Source organism: Carassius gibelio, chromosome A16, assembly GCF_023724105.1.
Source record: "Carassius gibelio isolate Cgi1373 ecotype wild population from Czech Republic chromosome A16, carGib1.2-hapl.c, whole genome shotgun sequence".
Taxonomy (NCBI): Eukaryota; Metazoa; Chordata; class Actinopteri; order Cypriniformes; family Cyprinidae; genus Carassius; species Carassius gibelio.
Genome location: NC_068386.1, coordinates 16,983,431 through 16,998,987, shown reverse-complemented (window position 1 = coordinate 16,998,987; position 15,557 = coordinate 16,983,431). Strand labels below are relative to the sequence as shown.

The 15,557-nt window shown below is 36.1% G+C and overlaps 1 protein-coding gene across 4 annotated transcripts in view; it reads right to left on the bottom strand.

Moving 5' to 3' along the window:
* The window catches only part of LOC128031176 (collagen alpha-1(XIV) chain-like), a 103,765-nt gene that overhangs the window by 59,041 nt on the left and 29,167 nt on the right, over positions 1 to 15,557 (bottom strand). For all 4 annotated transcript variants that reach the window (XM_052619421.1, XM_052619419.1, XM_052619420.1 and 1 more), the window contains 15 exons: positions 14,411 to 14,566; positions 14,123 to 14,242; positions 12,958 to 13,122; positions 12,571 to 12,732; positions 12,324 to 12,478; positions 11,552 to 11,681; positions 10,342 to 10,484; positions 9,986 to 10,115; positions 8,988 to 9,127; positions 7,959 to 8,085; positions 6,704 to 6,843; positions 3,712 to 3,844; positions 3,516 to 3,563; positions 3,292 to 3,428; positions 484 to 619 (listed from right to left, as the gene is read on the bottom strand). In XM_052619421.1, the coding sequence (XP_052475381.1) occupies positions 484 to 619; positions 3,292 to 3,428; positions 3,516 to 3,563; positions 3,712 to 3,844; positions 6,704 to 6,843; positions 7,959 to 8,085; positions 8,988 to 9,127; positions 9,986 to 10,115; positions 10,342 to 10,484; positions 11,552 to 11,681; positions 12,324 to 12,478; positions 12,571 to 12,732; positions 12,958 to 13,122; positions 14,123 to 14,242; positions 14,411 to 14,566 (2,022 nt within the window). The remainder of the gene's footprint in view (positions 1 to 483; positions 620 to 3,291; positions 3,429 to 3,515; positions 3,564 to 3,711; positions 3,845 to 6,703; positions 6,844 to 7,958; positions 8,086 to 8,987; positions 9,128 to 9,985; positions 10,116 to 10,341; positions 10,485 to 11,551; positions 11,682 to 12,323; positions 12,479 to 12,570; positions 12,733 to 12,957; positions 13,123 to 14,122; positions 14,243 to 14,410; positions 14,567 to 15,557) is intronic.

Genomic DNA, 15,557 nt, shown 5'->3' with positions numbered 1-15,557 from the left:
CATCACTGCTTTAAGGCCAAACGAATGAACTCAGTGAAATCACTAACTAACATTGAACTAAATGAGCTCACGTTCCTGTTTATACAATGAATGGCACAGTGTTGCATTTTTACTTGATTTATTAAGACGGGATTGAAAAATCATTTATTTTAGCCTGGGAATTGAACCCAAGTCGTTCTGCATAACTACTCACTAAATATTCCTAATGCTGCATAAGAACATGCTAAACATTTAGTAAGTGTGAGTTGATGTTGTTTTTAATATTTCAAATTAGCCGAGCAGGGTTGTGTGTTAATGACGTGTTCATTTAATGATTTCTAAAAAGGGAGCTAGGACACAACTTAAAACCATAGCTATACAATTATGCCAAAGTAATATGTAATTAGCAGAATTGCATCTGTTTTGAAAGGGTTTGGGAAGTACCTGTAATGTTCTGTATTTCATTTATTATGACTCCCGCAGCATTTGTTCATTCATACTCACGTGTTTTGCCGGTTGAGGCCATGGCCAGAGCTGTGGACTCTCCATCTGCATAAAAAGGGGTCACTGTGATCTTGTACCTTGTGTCTGAGAGGAGAGGTTGCAGGATCACGCTTCTTCTGTTTCCTGAGACTAACACCTGGAGAAGAGCAAGATGTTCAACACCAGACAAAGCACGGTGTGGGTGTGGATGCGTTTCGCTTTCTCTGCGAGGACCAAAATGTCCTTGAGGTCTCTATGTGGAAAACAGCTTTATAATGGAAGTAAATCATTTATAAATGTTTAACACAGAAATGGAGCATGTTTAGTATTAGGGTCAGTATATAATGATTTTAATCAACTTCATTTAATAACAATAAGTGTTGATGGGACGATCACATAAAAAAAAAATGTGTATGCATATACAGAGCTGTGAAAAAGTAAATACACCCCAGAAAGTTTAGTTTTTTTCTAAACACAAATGGGGACATCACAAGTGGAACTTCATTTGTACAGTATCAATAAGAGAAAGTGGTATAATCACCTACCCTAACTTTAACAAACAATAATACTAATTTAAAAATAATAAATCATTTAAAAAAATCTTATTTTTGTTCAGCGATGCTAAACTGGTAAAAAAAGATTTTTACATTATTACAAAACATTTATATTTATATAAGAAAAATTCCATGAAATATTAAGCAGTACAACTGTTTTCAACACTGACTATAAAGTCAGCAATGATTTCTGCAATCGTGTGAAACTGAAGAGTGTACAGTAGTGATAAATGCAAGGCTCTACTAACTTTTTCCCCACAAAACCATTACAAATTTCATGGGGTGCACTTACTTTCACACAGCATGTAATGTTGGAGGAGAAGAGCAATATCTGCTAGTGTAAGGAGTGATTTTCAAGGATAGAAAAAATGCCAAACAGCATAGAGAAACAATTCCAAATATTTGAGTGTTGGATCAGCTCTCATTAAAGCTGTTTCGAGTATAAGCCAAAAGACTAGAAATCTGTGTACTGAACTTTAGAGAGTACTGAGCTTTAGAAAGCCAGCACTCAGCTCTGTAGCCAGCATCCAGTCACTGCAGTCATTCACCACAGACACACCATTAATCACACACACACAAAATCATGGCAGTTCACTGCTTGTTGATAATGAAATGTTGGGTTGCATTATGTGGAGTGGCTTCCTCTGTGTGAGAGTACTATCAATGGACAAACTACAAATAAGACAAATGAAAAGAAGTCATTTTTGAATGTTACGAGGTTTTAGAAAAGTTAAGGTTCCTAATTGCCAACATGTTTTACATGTTAAATTAAATTACTGGGTTTTTTAATATTAAATTATTGGTTGTTTTTATATTAAAAATAATGATTTATTAGCACTAAATACACTTATAACTGTGGAATCAAATCATTAATTACCACAGCAGACTGCAAAATATGTTTAGAGTTTATACCGTGAATTTTTTATATCTATATGTGCACTCAATGCACTTTTTTCCATTAGTACACATAAGCCTTGCACATAAAACTTAATCATACTTGTTAAAAATACACTACTGTTCAAACGCTTGTGGTTGGTTATTTTTATTTTTTGAGTGAAGTATCTTTTGTTTACCAATTGTTGAATTTATGTAAAAAAAAATAATAAAACATTATAATAAATAAAAAAGTACAGTAAAATCAATAATATTGTGAAAATGTATTATTATTATTAAATTATTTTCTATTTTAATACTTTGAACAATTTCATCTTTTTGGAATAAAAATGTGAACTTTAAATTTTATATACATTTTTTTTTTCTTCATATTGATCACAAACTTTTGATCAGTACTAAGTGCAGAAACTTATGTACAATTCTAATTTCCTTCGATCAGTCAGGTGTGGTTCTCCATGGTCAAGAAGGTAGAGTTTGACCACCTAGTGTTTCAGATCTGCTTTTGCTGTGCAGTGTCCTGCAGAACAACCTTCATTAGCGGAGCTGTCCACCAATCTGTGGTGCTGAAACTGAAACCTTTTTCTAAACTTTGCTAAAAGTGTTTTTTTTTTTTCCTTTACTATCAATCTCCGATCAATTCTCTTCTTCTTCTCACATTTTGCTCAGTGACCTAAATGGCACTTACATACATAACATAATGGAAATTCATTTTTCCCAGTCCCATCTCCTTTATAGCTTAATCCCCAATGATTCTCCATGAGAATTACAACTCAGGATAGTTCAATATTCTCTACTGTTAGGGGCGACAAGTCACCACAGAGTTCGAATTAAACTTTATACCATGAAAGAACTTAACCATGCTAGACAAAGGCTGTAGCAAAGTCAGACTATAGTGCCACAGAAACAGCAGATTCTCACATCAGAAGAGTGGCTGTGCTTTAATTCACTCCTTGCAATTCCTTACCATATGATTATGTACATCAGGAATCACTATAGGATAAGACAAAGGGGGTTCCAGTACAGGGACTTGCATTTAAAAAGACATGTCCTTGCAACAGATAACACAAGCAGCAGAGCAACATCATTTAACTTCACTCACCCAGAGGAATATGATCAGTCTGCAGTCTAACAGCACAGTGGTAATAAATGTTTCCCTCATATTTTTAAAGCACAAGAGCAATATAGGTAGCTTTATGAAACAACTGCCTCGCTGGGACACAAATAAGACTAGTGTATGTTGCTCTCTTCATGCACTCTGATTCAGAGAAGAGAGTGGAGCTAAACTGTTCAAGAAGACAGGAAGAAGATGATGACAGAGATCTTGTGTTGTTATATTAGCATAAGTTATGGATGTCTGTGTGCTGTGGTTATGTTTACTCACTGTCTCTTCTGTGCGGTCTGCACTGACATATGTCACTTTGTACTGATCGACGCGAGAGTCCAGCACCTCCCAGTTCACTTGCATACTGAAGGGGGTCTCCTCATCCACCCACAGGTTAATCACTCCAAGATGAACAACTAGATGATACAGATCAACTTAATCTCACCATCCATCCATCCATCCAAAGTTCAAATCTTAGTAGGATAAAGTCATATTTGTCTTACATGCTGTAGTGGAGAGAAAAGTGGTGGGAACTTCTGTGGTCTGGCCCACTGCAATCCAAAAAAAGAAAGAAAAAAAAAGAAAGAAAAGAAAAAAGAAACACAAAAAAAAGCAAAAATTAGTCAATTAGTCATCTTGATATAACATGAATTAGCTGGTTGACGTTAAACATTTAAAGAACATTATTGCAGGTCTTACATGTATTCTCAAGCACAACCACAGCGCTGCTCTCCGTTTCATCTTTATAGATGGCTGACAGTGACACCTTATACTCTGTAAAAGGACTCAGGTCTTGAATCACATATGAGTCCACAGCTCCATTCAGCATCATCTATACAACACACAAACACAAGAGCACCCAGTTACAGTACAGACCAGAGCTATAATAACATCTGAATAGTGCTGAGATTAAGTAAGCCTGGTTAAACCTCTGGTTTGGTAATGATCAACACGTGGTTTGAGAGTTAATTAAAATAACATCTTTTGGAATGCATGGGACAACAACGCTTTTAAAAATAGCTTGTACTGTAAATGATGTTACAGACCAGACAAACCACACTTGACAAGCAAAGAAGACTTTACAGTCAACTGTAAGGATTTAGCGCCAAGTGTCAAAAAGTGAGGATGAAGAAAATTATTTTCATATTTCTATTTCAGCCCAGATCTAAGAGTGACGTTTCTGATCAAGAGGCTCACCAGAGTCATCCTCGAGAGGATGCTGAGGCGTAGGCTGGCAAATTATCTTCATATGATTTTGTATGTCATACAGTCCGCTTATGGTTGTACCATTAGATCAATGACAGATAGCATTAATAAATGGAGAGGGGATATTTTTACAAAAAACTTTGTGCATAATTATGTAAAACATTTGTCAATAGTTTTTTCTGTTCTTTTTTTTAGCAAAAGTGATAGTAAATGCAACAGATTACAATCAGTAACATCACATTTTCTCTAGTATAAATGTTGTAGGCTGCTCAGCAAAGCACCTAAGCCATGCCAATAATAATGCTGCATGTCCACCAAAGTGTTTGAGAGCGCTTCTGCAGAGCAGCGTTTAGTTTTTTATTTTTTTTCAGTTAAGACGCTGTGGTTGTTATGATACCGAATAACAGTAGAAGCAATATGGTAGATGCATCATGAATGAAATATTGCAAGCATTATTGTTCATGTCAATATTCGTAGCAGTCTGGGAATCCTATCTAGTACGGACATAAATACTCAGAGAGGAACAATATTAGCATCTCCTCCATTGTTGTTTAGCCATGGTACAAGCACAATGTGTGACATCTGTCCCACCCCTCCTCCACTCTAATTGGACGGCTGACACAAAAGTGACAGTGAACATTTTTATTAAACGTTGAACATTCTTCAACTCTCGCCGCCGAAAAAAAAACCCAACTCTAACCCTCACATTCAAAAACAACTGAAAAAATACGCTAGCCTCTGGAAAAAAATGCTTTGGTGGACACAGGGCCTAAGAACACGCTTTTAAAAGCAAGCCTGCTATCAAGAGAGCTTTGGATCTCAGTCAGCTCTGGGCCGTCCCAGCACACCCCTCTGAGTGAATATGTGTTTCTGGGCTGACTCCTCTGCTCTGAGACATGAAGCTCAAGCCACATTCCAGTTTGCCTCACAGCATTTTATTATTTTCTGCTCTGGTGGTTGTTGGTAAACATATCGACCTGCAGAGCTATCTATAAAAAACAGCTGCACTGACTCCTGGCCAGTAATAAAAACTTTCTCCGTCACACACACTCACACACGCTTGTGTTTGTGGTCACGTGTGTCAGGGATAGAGGTGACGGGACGTGTTCAGTATGCTTCTGGCTGTTTTGGTGTTTGTGAGTGCCAGTGACTGGTCATTTCTAATAGAGAATAACAGTTGGCCCCAGGTTTTAGGTTAGGAGAAAGTATTGATTGACTCATAAATCATTTTCAAGGACCTCATAAAATTCATATTTCACTTTCTATTTTTCAACATATATGTAGTTTGTTGGAACCATAGACTGTATAAAGCATGGACATAGTGTCCACCTGTAGACTCCTGAAGTGTGTTTTTGAAGCCTAAAGTGTGTAGAGTGTTGCCATCTTGGCAGCGCGTCACCGCGCGACTCTCCCGGACAATCAAAAATGGGCAAGTTATAAAAAAATTTGCCCCCCTAACAGTTGTCATGAAGGGCAAAATTAGCTATTTAGACCAAAAACATTTTTTGCACCAGGCTGTAAACATGTTTTTTTTCTGCTGTAAAGTTGGGCATTTTAACATGGGGAGTCTATGGGGACTGACTCCCTTTTGCAGACAGCCTCAAGCGGCCAGTCGATGAATTTAAATTTTAGTCACTTCCTTATTGGCTTCACAAGAGAGAGAGCGGGAGGTTGGCGCTCGGTTGGAACTAACATCTAGTAATGGACGTTGAAACCGGCAAGTAAGTCACAATGGAGAAACACTAGAAAATTCCTTCAGGGGTTCAGGGTTTGGCTGGTTAGCATGTGCACCTGCTGGAAGATGGCAAGACTCCACCATCCTACTGCCAAAAAGCATCTGTCTCCACTGACAGACAAAATGCTTTTGCAAGCCACATCAAAAATATTACATTATATTATAGTAAATGTTTTGCCAGTGACAAACTGATTTAAGAGTTCTTATGAGCATGAAAACTACTTATTATAAATTTTTATATTATAATATATTATAGCTCAAAAAGTTTTTTAATGTTTGTTTAAGAAGGATTTTATGCTGACCAAGTCTGCATTTGATACAGAAATATTGAAATACAGTAATATTGTGAAATACTATTAACATTTGAATTAAATGTTTTCTATTTTAATATGCTATTCAGATGTAATTTATGCATGGGAAGGAAAAAATATATTATGCTAATTATATAATTAAGATTTGGCAATCTAGCAACTTTTTTTTTTTTTTTTTGATGAATATAATGTTCAAATAAAACAGCATTTATTTGAAATATATATTTTATAATAATGTTAAACTTTTTAATGTCACCTTTGATCAATTAAATAGACCCTTGCTGAATAAGTAATAATTTAAAAAGAAAATCTGACCACAAAATGTGTTTTATATTATATTATAAAAAAAAAAAAAGCTAAGCTAAAAAAAGCTAAACTAAGCAAGTAACAACCTCTAACTCGATCACATCATTAATTATTGAACTGTTAATTGACTGACCTCTCTCTCTTCTCCTGCTTCGGTGGGGGTCCAGGTCATCTTATAGAGCACCACATCTCTGGCAGGACGTGACCAGCTGACCCGGAAACTCTCTGAGGTCACCTCTGATGTCATCAGGCTGAACGGGGCCGGCACAAGCACTGAATGAGACAGAATCAGACTTGGTAAGATCCAATGGACAGTTATGTTTTAAATTGTTTACATACTAAAACAGCAATTAACTGCTAATAGTAATAATAATCATTTCAGTATTTTATCTTGTGTTCCAGTAAAATATGTACAAATCCTGTAAAAAAGATAGACAGACTTGAAAATTTGTGTAAAATAGTAAAGGTTGTTTTCATAGAATATATTTGGAATTAAATACATTCATAACACTCCAATATGGCATTCATTTCGGTCCACTTCTTTGACCATTTCTCCTTTTGTGTTCGGCAGATGAAAGCCAGAAGGCTTTGACATGACATGAAGTCTAGTAATAGATGACATTATTTTCATTTTTGGCTGAATTAATCTTTTAAACTATTTAATGTCATTTGGTGAATGAATCCCTGAACAATCTCATTTCCACTTTCCACAGAGCGACCAGCATTTACCATAACAATCACTTTTAAATTCAAACGTATTCCCGAGAAATTTCACCGTGTAACCTGATTGCTTCAACGACAGTGTCAGGACACCCACAGAACAGTGAAACTCAGGAAATGAAGGCCCAGATCTATTACAGATTCCAGCAGCCAATCAGTGATTACTGAATGTAACAGCCTGCCTAGAAAGATATGCTCTGTCCAGGACAGAGAAAGCATCCATTCCCGCTTTCCAGCTGGAGTAAATTGCAGACTCTGTGTGCAGCGGATATTGTAGATTCTGTTGGAGGAAGAAACTATGACAAAATATGTACATACATGTACATGTTAAATAAGCAGTGCTGCAAGTAGACAAGATTTGTTTTTGCTGGGCTCATGATAATGAATACCAATGGGCCCTGTCTTTTCTGTGCTTGGAAACATAATTTGCAGAAATCCACACTCACTGCCCAGCATATGCTGGTATTAGGGCTGTGCAAATAATCAAATGCGATTTTCATGTGCATCTTCTTAGTAAAGCTGGTTCTGTGATTTGTAGTAAATTCCAGCATGTGCTTTCACAACAAAACAAATGCATTTGATTATATGCACCGCACCTGTTGCCATTTTTATTGCAACCGACAAAACCAAATAATTGCAGTTGATTGGAAGGGATCAAACAGTCTCACTTGTAGTGAATCCACCACTGAGTGCCTCTGATTGGCCGGCATCGTAGAGAGCAAAAACTGCAACGGTGTACTCTGTAAAGGGTGACAGGTTCTTCAGGTACACATTGATGACTGGACCCAAATCCACCTGGAGAGAAGAAAAAGAATGCATACTGCATTTAACTTCATTCAATTATTACAAAAGTAATTAAAGTTATCAGTAATATTTGAATTAATAATTGCATTGAAATCATTTGGATTTTAGAACAATTACAATAACAACATGACCCTACATCTTAAAAAAAAAAAATCTGTTGATTTACAAAAAGGCCTAATAGTTCTATATTTGATGTTGCCGAGATCCAAAAATATACACATATAAAAAAAGACTTTTCAAGTTACATATATATGTATCTATCAGCTTTAATCCACTAATTAAAATGTCAAATTGCAATAAGATATGTTTTAAATGTATAAATATTTTTAAATACTCCATTTAATGTAAAACAAATGTAAAGAAAAAATGTTTTTTTCCCGCAAAATCTGTAATTTTCTATCACTCTTTGGATGCTGTAAAACACCTACAGCTGTAGCAGACAAACATTTGTGTCACGTTTACATTTTCTTCTGTCACCAGCCATAATTCTAACCTTGAAATCAGGATTAGATAAAATAATGTTATACACTAGTATATAGCATGTAATATACTGTATGTAAAATTCAGTTAAGAATTGAACAAATATGTATAAGGTGGCTCAGAGGAAGATAAGAATCATGCATTTGTGACATTTATTATAATTAAAGGATAATACAAATCTTCTTCACCTACACAAATGGTTATAAAACTGCACATCATACCATATATCATTCAGCAAATATAATGCAAGATCTTGTAATTATTTAAATGTAAGTATTATTTCACTAATATTCAATCATTTGAATAATTTTCTATACTATATATATATCAGATTAACTGAGTGTGAGAATGAGTGAGCACAGAATGAAGAACCGAGTGTTGTCATGTATTGTAGGTTGTGCTGCAGTGATCACCTCACTGGTCTGGACACCATCTGTCTTCATATACATGACACGGTAGCCCTTAACCTCTTCGGACGCTGCGTCCCAGTTGAGTCGCACAGAGCTGTGGTCAACTTCAGTGACCTGCAGGTTACGTGGAGGTCTCAGGGACACTGCAGGAAGACAGGGACTAATGTTCACTCACTGACTCTTATTGAATATTAGGTGACATTGTTGCAACATTGAAGTCACACTGATTTTAATGCCCTTTTTAATAGTTCATAAACCCACCCCAAAAAATAAAACAAAATACGTTGTGTCCTTGTCTTGCAAGCGTTAAGACAATGTAACATCTCTAATTGAAATCTGCTTACAGCTGGTAATTTGGATTCATTTTAATGTAACAGTTCAAATAGCCAGTTTCAGTGAGTTGTATTTTTCATAAAGTATTACTTTTATTCAGCAAGGACAAATTAAACTAAACGTAATGAATGCTGAAAATTCACCTTTGCCAGCATATAAATTATATTTTACTGTTATTTTATAAAACGCTGCACTGATATTTCACAATATTACTGATTTTATTGCATTTTGAGCAAAAAAATTGGCTTTGTGAGCATAAAATATTTTCTGTATTTCAAAGATGTTAAATAACTTTAAACACCCCAGATGTTTTAACAGTAGTGTAAATTAAAATACATATAACATATAAAATGTGCATCTTAACATAATTTTAATATTGCATTAAACATTTTTTATATAATTGGTTTTACATAACTTGGTTGAAGCCAGGTTTGATCTGATTTTTTTTTAAAAGCGATTTGAGATATAGTTCAAATATTATTATTCAAAATATTGAACTATTTTACCATCCAGCCCTATCTCTTTGAGCACATTTAAACACATTATTGTGTTCATTAATGTACATTATTCTGAATTTATCTGTGCTGCAGAATTCAAAACAGAACCATTAAACCCTGGACATTGTACAAATAGAGTTGGAAAGAAAACAGATTGGCCTGGACACTCACTGGTGGTCTCCTGGACAGTAGCGGGATCACTGGCCTCCTCTCCAAACATGGCATAGACCGTAACGGTGTACTCAGAGTCAGGAATCAATCCAGTCAGCTCCACATCAGTCACCGACTCATCCACCTTTAGCTGTATCCCAAAAACAATAGCAACACCTTTAGAGAAGCATAAAGGCTGCTGAAACACAGATCGAAGTGCAGCCAAGGGAACTCAGACATGATGAATGCTATTCCTCTTCTACAGCTCCCATGAAAAGAGTGTAACAGCAAAGCTGGAAGTGTCATCATGCCGGCACGGGCTTAGCATTTACTCAAACACAGACGGGCACATTCACAAAGATCATTTGCAGCCTCACCTCTCTTTCATCTGTAGTCTCACTGCTCAGTGGAGCGTAAAGGATCATGTACCCAGAAGCCCCTTCTGCATCCCTCCAGCGGGCTCTCATGCTGTTGTCTGTCACATCGTACACCTTGAGATCACTCACTGTTGGCAGAGCCACTGAGATACACACATACATATAAATTAGACATCCATACTTAACACAGACAGACAGTGTTTTTTTGTGTTTGCATGTGAGTGAGTGTGTGCAATCATTTCATCGTCTTATTTTACAGTAAAAGTACAGAAAACAAGATAAATACATGTGAGAAAAATATATAATCATAGTATGTAATTCTTAATTATCGTGAGGAGGAAAATCTAAGATTTAAGATTTAAATTTCAAATTAATTTATCTTAATTTAAATGTAAGTGCAAGCAAAGTTGTATAAAATATTAAGACTAAAAGAATGTATTTAAACCATATATATCTAATTTAAAACATATTTTTTTTATAAATCTTAATACAATTTTAATATTTTTTAAAGAATAATTTATAATTCAGAATATTTTAAGAAAAAGGGAAAACAAAGGGTAAAGAAACAATGTTAATAATTACATTTAACTTACATGATTACATTTTATTTGATCTGCTTTGAACACAAATCACATCTCAGAAAACTCAAACAGTTTTAATATCTAACACAATTTAGCTTCTCTAAATTGAATTAAATCTTGTTTTACTGGAAAAATACTGATTATGAAAACTATTTGTTTGTTCAGTGTATGTGCACAGTATCTTGAGTGATTTTTTGTCTGTATGTGTAAAAGATTTGCAAAAATCATTAGTGTGTTCTAAGTTGGATTCTGGGAAGAGTGTGACTTTGATGGATTGTGAGACGAGCAGAAAATGTTTTCATTGTGGAACAAGCACACATGAATAAAACTAAAAGACTTTAAACATCCTAATCAACCACTAAATACTACAGACTTCAGTCCTGTGTTCTTGAGTTGACTGGCAAGCTTCTGTTCTAATGTATTAATTAGGAAATAAACACATTGTATATAAAATGACAGAATTACAGTAAATGGCATTTAGGAAAAAGGACTAGTCATGTGGTTTGTGGGTAATTACTGTTTTACAGCGAAATGGTGTTGAAGGACACGAGGCTGTGTGAAATGTGCTCATGTGAAATGAAATGTTCTGTAGTCAATGTTGGTGGTGGCAAGTTTGGAGTATGACTCACGCGTGATCTCGCCGCCTCTCAGAGCGTCACTTGCTGCGCTGCGGTACACAGCAAACACAGCAATCTCGTATTCAGTCAGAGAGTTCAAATTCTGCAGGACGACTGAATTCTTCGTGCCGCCCACCACAATCTGTACAGCAAGAAAACAGTGGTTCGTGATGCCTAGCAAAGCAGTTCGGAGAATGCCTCTGAAAAATACGACCAAAAAACTTTAATAATATGGCACATATAGCGCAGCACATACTATTTATAGTATTTTGCTGACACCAATGACAAATAAAAAAAAAAAAAAAAAAAACTGGAAATAGAACAAAAGATAAAAGAGGCACTAAAACGAATTTTGACATTTAAGCCACAGTTAATAATGTAAGACTGTCATTGCTCTAGATAACAAAATATCAAACCAGACAGAGTTTATTTTAAAGAAAGAAAGCACAAGAACGACATCTGGTGAACATCAGCTGACTTAAGTAGTAAGACCTCTGATAATAAGGTCATCTACTGTATCTTCCAAAAGACATTTTGGTAAAAATGTGGCCATGCAATGTAAGTCAGTGGTGCTGAATTTGGTTTCGGACCTCATATACTTCCATCATATTGGTCTTTTGTGTTCTACAGAAGAACACAAATCATACAGCTTTGGAATGATTTGAGGATAAGTAAATAATAAATGATTTTGGGGTGAACTATTTGGATAAGATAAGCTTGGTGGATGTTCTGTGGCATTGTTAATAGTTGAGTAGCATATTTGAGAGCTGTTCTGATTGGTCACCTCTTCCAGAATATCTGCTCCGGTTGGGTGGTAAACAACCCGATATTTTTCCACACTGCCAGGCGCGTGAGTCCAAGACACTCGAAAACTGTGTGCAGTCACCTCAGAAGTGACCAAGTCTTGGGGTGGGGATGCTGTCTCTTCAGTGGAAGAATCTGCTGTCAGTCATGAGGAAATCAGGAGGCTTTAGAGCCGTTCCACACATCACATATTGTATCTAAGTTTAAACCGCAATTAAAACACTCACGTATAATTTCTTTGTCTTGTTGCTCCACTCCATCACACACCTTACTGGTCAAGCCATCCACTATAGTGCTCATGATACTGAAGTCCGCCACATTATAAACGTGTGTTTCCTCTGGTTCAGAGGCGATGGCCTTCAGCTCGTTCTCATCAGCATTCTTCACACCTACGCACAACCATTTCCACACAGGTCATATTCCATGCTTCTGAAATAACTATAATACTCATTAGTGATAAAATTCATAAATGACTTCTGAAAAGCTCCGCAACGTGTAAACATTAGCCCTGAGGATGTTTATTTTTCACTAGCAGGATATGTTTTCTACAAACTGCATGCATTAAACTGGATGAACTAGTTTACACAAAGATGCATTAAGGAATCTTCTAATACCAATGGCAAATAACTCGACTCCAGCACTTCTCAGGGACTGAGCAGGTGGGATAACGTCATCCTGGGATTTGCCGTCAGTTATCAGAATTCCAATTTTGGGAACATCGCTACGAGCCCCAGACTCAGGTTTGAAGCTGTTCTCCAGGATGTAGTTAAGAGCAAGACCTAGACAGACCGAAACATTAAATAAAAGAAATTCAAATACGCAAATACAAGGAAAAAAAGCAATTGAGACCTATAAAGTTGCAATTATGAGAAGTAAAGAAAAAAAAAAAAAAATGAAATGAAATTATATGAAAATATGTCACAACTGTGTGATATAACGTCAAACATCCAAGAAATAAAGTCGCAATCGTGAGAAATAAAACTGCAATTACCACAAAGTAAGTGACAATTGCACAGTTGCAATTAAAAAATTCATCACGATTATACTGTAGTACAAGAAATAAAATAACCCTACATTTTGACGGAAACAATTTTGAGAAATAAAACTGTGATTTCTAGAAAGTCACAATTGTGAGATACAAAATCACAATTACAAGAAATAAAGTCGCAATTCTGAGAAAGTATTTTAAGATGTACAATCACAATTACAAAAACTAGTCATAATTACCAAAAAAAATGCACAATTTTGATAAATAAAATACAAACATTTTACAAAATCGCAATTCGAGATGAGAAAGCGAATCAAATTGTGAGACATTAAGTTACAATTAATTGAAATAAAGTCACAGTTGTGAGAAATAAAATCACAATTAAAAGTAAATGATTCGCAATTTTGAGATACAAAAACAATTATGAGAACACAAGTGACAAATCTGAGACATATAACGGCAGTTATGGGAAACTAAGTCATAACTGTGAGACATAACGGTGCAATTGTGATATATGAATTTGCACTGATACAATAAACAACACCTATAGTGCCTGAACATGTTAGATTGGTTGGTTAGCGAATAAAATTCAGGTTCCTGCACTGAAAAACTGCACACAAAAGTGAAATACCAATTCAGTTATTTATTGTTATACCTACAGTTAATCATTTTTGTACTTTAGATGTGTACTTTGGTACAACGATCAGACTGGTTATTAACACTTTGACACGGCACAGTATATCAGTGTCTCTGGAACAATGGAAAAGGGCTGGAAAAGCACAGCACATTACCTGTGAGAGTGTTGCCTCCCTTGTACGGCAGGTTTTTGACAGCATCTATTACTGCATCTTTTGTGCTGAAGCCATTCAAGTGCCACTCAATTCGTGGATCCCCGCTGTACTGGGCCAGTCCTAAAACATAAAAAACACATTCAGGAAACACACTGACACTTTATACAATCAGATCTAAATTGAAACACACTTTATAGCTGTCTAAATTAATATATGATCCCATTACTATACATCTATTTTTAGGTCAGACCAATTATCACAAGAGAATAATGAATTAATGAAACCCACCAATCCGGGTTTTGTCTATTCCCACATCGAAGGCACTGACCAGGTTTTCAAGGAACAGGCGAACCAGACGGAAATTGATTCGCCCAATACTCCAAGATCCATCGACCAGGATGACAATATCCGCAATAGCAGACGTTGTGCAGACGAACTGATCCGCTGGATTATGAGAGATGAACAGAGACAGAAAAAGACTGAATGAACCTTGTTACAGTACGGTCCCACATGTCTATAGGTTCAAAACACATTGTCCTCTGAAGAAACAAACAAGCTCAACACCATCCCACAAATTACACAGCCCTCTGCGAATGCAGGTACGGTTTTATTGAGCCACTCTGTCATTGCACAAAGTATCATCATAAGGCAGGGAAGAACATGTCTGATTTATGAACACGGCAGTAAGAATCAACCAAAGCAAAATTATTTTACTCATACAATTTTAACAGAGCAGCTCTGGGACCCACACTGGTTAGAGACAACTGATGGCATCTTGAACTCGAACAAATCATGTGTGTGTTTATGTGACGGTAACTCCTTGCCGTCCCACTGTGCAATAACTACATATCCACACATAGAGGGGTAAAGTGATGAAGTGAAGGTACGGGCAGTAAATCTGAGGAGCGCAGGACCACAGAGCTCAGTAGTGTATCAGGGGAGTCTGTTTTGTTCCTCCCTCAATCATTTATTTTCACAGAAGAACTGGCCGTCAAAGCCTTATAGCATGATGCAAGTCATGGCTATAAGAGCATTAGTGTTTGGCACCATCAACAGAGAGCTGAAATACAGAACAGGGACATTATCCAAACTCAACTAGTCCTAAACATCAATACAGAGAAATCCATAGACACAAAGATGGCAGTGAGGAGTAGAGAATGGAGACTTAATTCGTGGCAAATGACATATTTCCATAAACTTAAAAGTGACTGATCTACATTAAAATGGACAGTTCATCCAAAAACTGAAAATGTTATTATTATTTACCAACACTCATGTCACACCAAACCTGACTGTCATTCTTCCATGGAACATTAAAGGTTTTCAGTGTAATGGAAGTGTATGAGGAATTTAAAAAGATGAAAAAGGTTCATAATGGTAGTCCACCGATAATATATTCCATGCGAGTCATATGAAATTTCGGTAGCACTTTATT